The sequence below is a fragment of the Sardina pilchardus genome, chromosome 19, assembly GCF_963854185.1.
Source record: "Sardina pilchardus chromosome 19, fSarPil1.1, whole genome shotgun sequence".
Classification (NCBI taxonomy): domain Eukaryota; kingdom Metazoa; phylum Chordata; class Actinopteri; order Clupeiformes; family Clupeidae; genus Sardina; species Sardina pilchardus.
Window position 1 is genome coordinate 944,040 of NC_085012.1, and position 5,000 is coordinate 949,039.

The 5,000-nt window shown below is 49.2% G+C and overlaps 1 protein-coding gene across 1 annotated transcript in view; it reads left to right on the forward strand.

The window, feature by feature from the left end:
- relch (RAB11 binding and LisH domain, coiled-coil and HEAT repeat containing) overlaps positions 1-5,000 on the forward strand; it is a 64,848-nt gene that overhangs the window by 34,725 nt on the left and 25,123 nt on the right. The window contains 3 exon segments of the mRNA XM_062521728.1: positions 347-410; positions 413-486; positions 2,539-2,703. Of these exon segments, the coding sequence (XP_062377712.1) occupies positions 347-410; positions 413-486; positions 2,539-2,703 (303 nt within the window).

Sequence of the window (5,000 nt, forward strand, 5' to 3'; positions counted from 1 at the left end):
GTTTGTTTGTGTGTATTTTAGTGATGGGTGTGTATACGTTTTGTTTCTTAAGTGTATGTTTGTCTGTGTGTTTGTGATTGTGTCAGGGAGTTTGACCATACTGTACATATGTGTGTGATTGTGTAATTCACCATCCTCTCTCTGTGTGTGTGTTTGTGTGTGCATGCGTGCGCGTGTGCACGTGCGCACATATGTGTGTGTGCGCATGTGCACGTGTGTGTGTGTGGTGTGTGTGTGTGTGTGTGTGTGTGTGCGCATGTGCGTGCACGTGTGTGTGTGTGTGTGTGTGTGTGTGTGTGTGTGTGTGTGTGTGTGTGTGTGTGTGTGTGTGTGTGTGTGTGCGCAGAAGGAGATCCGCAGCTCGCTAGTGCTGTCCATGCTGCAGCAGATGCTGGCGGAGGACAAGGCGGATATGTGCGGGAGGCCGTGGTCAAGAGCCTGGCCATCATCATGGCCTTCATCGACGACCCCGACAAGTACTCACAGGTGTGTGTGTGTGTGTGTGTGTGTGTGTGTGTGTGTGTGTGTGCGTGGTCAAGAGCCTGGCCATCATCATGGCCTTCATCGACGACCCCGACAAGTACTCGCAGGTGTGTGTGTGTGTGTGTGTGTGTGGTCAAGAGCCTGGCCATCATCATGGCCTTCATCGACGACCCCGACAAGTACTCGCAGGTGTGTGTGTGTGTGTGTGTGTGTGTGTTGTGCGTGTGGGCATCATCATGGCCTACATCGACGACCCCGACAAGTACTCGCAGGTACGCCCGCCGCCCGTCACAGCCACAGCCACAGCCACAGCCACCGCCACAGCCACAGCCACTCTCCACCAGGAGTTGAAGATGGTCTTTAACGGCAGGCTTTAGTATTGAAGGTGTAGAGGAAGTTAAACGGCCAAAGCATGCCAAGGTGTAGAAGTGTGCACTGTAGCTTTCAGCGCTGTACGCTACGGACATCCAGGTGTATAATATGGCGTTTATGCAGAAGCAGATTAGTTCAACAACATAACGTGTTTAGTTAACAAACTGACTATTGTGCTACGTACGTGGCTGTGTGAGGTGTTTGAATTGCCACAATTACGTTTTTTTGAGCCACGATACAGTGTCCTTATTGACGCAGCACATATTGGGATTTGCCGTTTTGTACTCTGGGAGATTGTTGGCGCGGTAACGTTGTTCTTGTCTCTAATTTTCCTTACAATATCCGGTAGGTGCCATCTTGTAGACTTCAAAAGGAATTTTATGAGAATAGTCACATCCACCCAAAGAAAACGTTACATGTAAAATGCATAATTAATGAAACATATTGGGATGCTCTGAAAAATAATAAACAGAATGCTTTGTTTTTTTAATCATATAGACCCTATATTTAATTGAGAATAGTGCAACGATTACATATCAATTGTTGAAACAGAAATTGTTTTCTTTTTTTTTTGGAAAATATATGTTCATTTTGAATTTGATGCGAGACTCAAAAAAATGTCTACCGCTGTGTTGCTTCACCTCTTCTTTTAGCAGCACTCTAAATGTTTGGCAACTGAGGAGACCAGTTGTGAGAGTTTTAAGAATTAAATGGAGAATCTCGGCTATTATCATTTTCATATTATCGATCTCTCTTTCTCAAGGTCACCGAGCACTGTTGGTACAAAAAGCAAAAACGTTGCTGCAGCCAACAGCTATGATTATGATTATGATTCTGCCCCCAGAGTGTAACAATGCTCGCGCATTTTTACATGCGTTTTGCACACTAAAAAACAATAATGATCGGGTACTGGAATAAACCGTGCAATGTGTATACATACAGTATTTCGAAGAAATCAGAATATTGACAGAAACCTAGGTACTGTATGTTAAATGGATTTTGGTATAAACCGATATAAACTGTATGTAACATGCATAACGCATAATAAATAAAATGTATAAACTGTGTTTTTTGTAGTATCAGTACTCGGTGACCTCAAGAAAAGAGATCCATGTGAAAAATGGCCTGAATTCTCCCCCCTATTCGTCCCCGTATTGGATTCAGATCAATAATCTGATCAATAATCTGGGTGTTCGTAGTCCTGTCTGTTGCTCCCTTCAGATGATCAATAATCTGGGGTGTTTGTAATCCTGCCTGTTGCTCCATTCAACTGATCAATAATCTGGGGTGTACGTAAATCCTGCCTGTTGCTCCAGTCATCTGATCAATAATCTGGGGTGTTCGTAATCCTGCCGGTTGCTTCCAGTCCATTGATGCACCCAATGTACCAGTCTGGGCTGCAGGGAGGCCATTTTAGCACCTGACTCTTCAGCTGTGGAGCCGTACCCTTGTAATATGTGCCGAATGCACTTTACCGCAGTTCTCCTGAAATAGTCAACGTCTTCTTTGAAAAAGACATTATTTGGACGATGGCATATGTTGCTCAAAATGATAAAGATCTTCGATCTATCGATCTGTCGATAACTGTTAACGGTCTTTCCTAACCATTTACCTTTGCTCATTTAGCAGCCGCCTTTATCCAAGTGTGCATAAATAACTGTGTGTGTGTGTGTGTGTGTGTAGGGCTTTGAGATGATGCTGTTGTCTCTGGGTGACCCGTCGGAGCGGTTTGTGAACGCCACACACCAGGTGTTCATTCCGGCCTTCGCTGCCTGGACCACCGAGTTGGGCAACCTGCAGTCCCAGCTCATCCCCTCCCTCCTCAGCCGCATAGAGAAACTACTGAAGGTACACACACACACACACATACACACACACAGAAAGTACTGAAGCTAGAGACAAACACAGATACACATACACACACACACACACACACACACACACACACACACACACACACACACACAGTTCAAATGAAGTGTTTTATGAGCAGGTTATGTGCTTCTCGTTCTCGTGATGATTAACAGTTGCAGCAGTTGCATGCCCTGAGGGCCTGTAGTCTCTTTGCACCCCCCTCATCACGGCTCATAACTCCCCTCCCCTCTCCTAACACCCCACACCCCACTCCTCTCCCCTCTCACCCCCCTCCCCTCTCTCACTCCCCTCCCTTCATAACACCCCACACCCCTCACTTCCCTCCCCTCTCATAACACCCATCACTCCTCTCCCCTCTCACTCCCCTCCCCCTCATAACACCCCACATCTCTCACTCCTCTTCCCTCGCTCATAACACCTCTCTCACCTCACCCCTTCTCCCTCTCCCTCTCTCTTCTCTCCTTCTCTCCTCCTCCCTCTCTCCTCCTCACCTCCCTCTCTCCTCCTCACCTCCCTCTCTCCTCTCTTTTCTCTCTCTGTACCCATCCTCTCTCCTTCTCCTCCTCACCTCCCTCTCTCCTCTCTTTCTCTCTCTGTACCCATCCTCTCTCCTTCTCCTCCTCTCTCTCCCTCCTCCTCCTCTCTTCACCCCTCTCTCTGTACCCATCCTCTCTCCTTCTCCTCCTCTCTCTCCCTCCTCCTCCTCTCTTCACCCCTCTCTCTGTACCCACTCTCTCTCCCTCCTCCTCCTCTCTTCATCCCTCTCTCTGTACCCACCCTCTCTCCTTCTCCTCATTCTCTCTCTCTCTCTCTCTCTTCTCATCTCTCTCTCTCTCTCTCTCTCTCTCTCTCTCTCTCGATCTCTCTCTCTCTCTCGTCTCTTCTCTCTCTCTGTCGGTGTGCAGAAACCGTTTGGGTCTTAAAGGCTTTATGGAAATCAAATGTCATTGAGTGTGTTGAGCTTGAAATGTGTCTAATAGATACGGTATGCAAACTACAGTGAGAGGCCCATTAGAACCTCACTAATCACCCCCCCCCCAAGATAAACAAACAAACGGTGGCGTGCTCTTATAGCCTGTAGGCGGCTGCGTGCTAGAAAAGTGTGTGTGTGTGTGTGTGTGAGTGTGTGGTGTGTGTGTGTGTGTGTGCTCTGTTCTGTTCTGCATGCTTACACACACGCGTCAGTTAGAATATTAACCTCCCCCCCCCCCCCCTCCCCCCACGGGGTCGCTGTGGAATTTGTGTACCGTATGCAAAATAAGAGTCCCTCTCCTGCAACGCTGACAGGAAGAATGCCGGCCCCCTGGAGGGAATGTCGCTCCCCTCTGATCAACGGGCTCCCGCGGGCCGGCTCGCTCGGTCAGGTCAGCTCGCTCCGCTCGCTCGCTCGCCTCGGCTCGCTCGGATCAGTCGCTTTCGGTCGGGGTCCATCTGTGCTGACCCGTGCAGTCAGCGCCGGCAGTAGATCAAAGTAGCTGCTGCTTCCGCCTTATCTGGCTCAGGTCGAGCCTTTGTGTCCTCCGCCCGGACAGACACACACACACACCACACACACACACACACCTTTGTGTCCTCCGCCCGGACAGACACACACACACACACACACACACACACACACACACACACACACACACCTTTTGTGTCCTTCCGCCCGGACAGACACACACACACACACACACACACACACACACACACACACACACACACACACCTTTGTGTCCTCCGCGCCGGACAGACACACACACACACACACACACACACACACACACACACACACACACACACCTTTGTGTCCTCCGCTCGGCCAGCAGGCTGCTGTCTTATCAGTGGAGGCGCTGCCGTTGGACAGGTGCAGGTGTTGTTGGCGGACGGGCCAGCGTTGCTGATTAACCGAGAGTGTGTGTGAGAGTGTGTGTGTGGTGTGGCGTTGCGATAGAGGCCTGCTGTCATCCTGACCTGTGTCCCATATAGTGAATATACAGCCCAGTGGAATGTGCCTCAGCCACAGGGGAAGTCCAAGCCGTCGTCATAAAGCACACACACACACACACACACACACACACACACACACACACACACCGGCAGCAGCGCTGAGGAACAGGTGATGGTACAGCAGAGTAGAAGTGTGTGTTTTGTGTAAAGAACACTTCAAGTGTTTGGAGATTTATTTTTTCAATCAGGATCATTATAGTGCAATGATGAGCACGCAACACAGGGTTGAAGAAACAAATCTTGCACTCACACCCATAAACCAGTTCTGTCTGCACCAC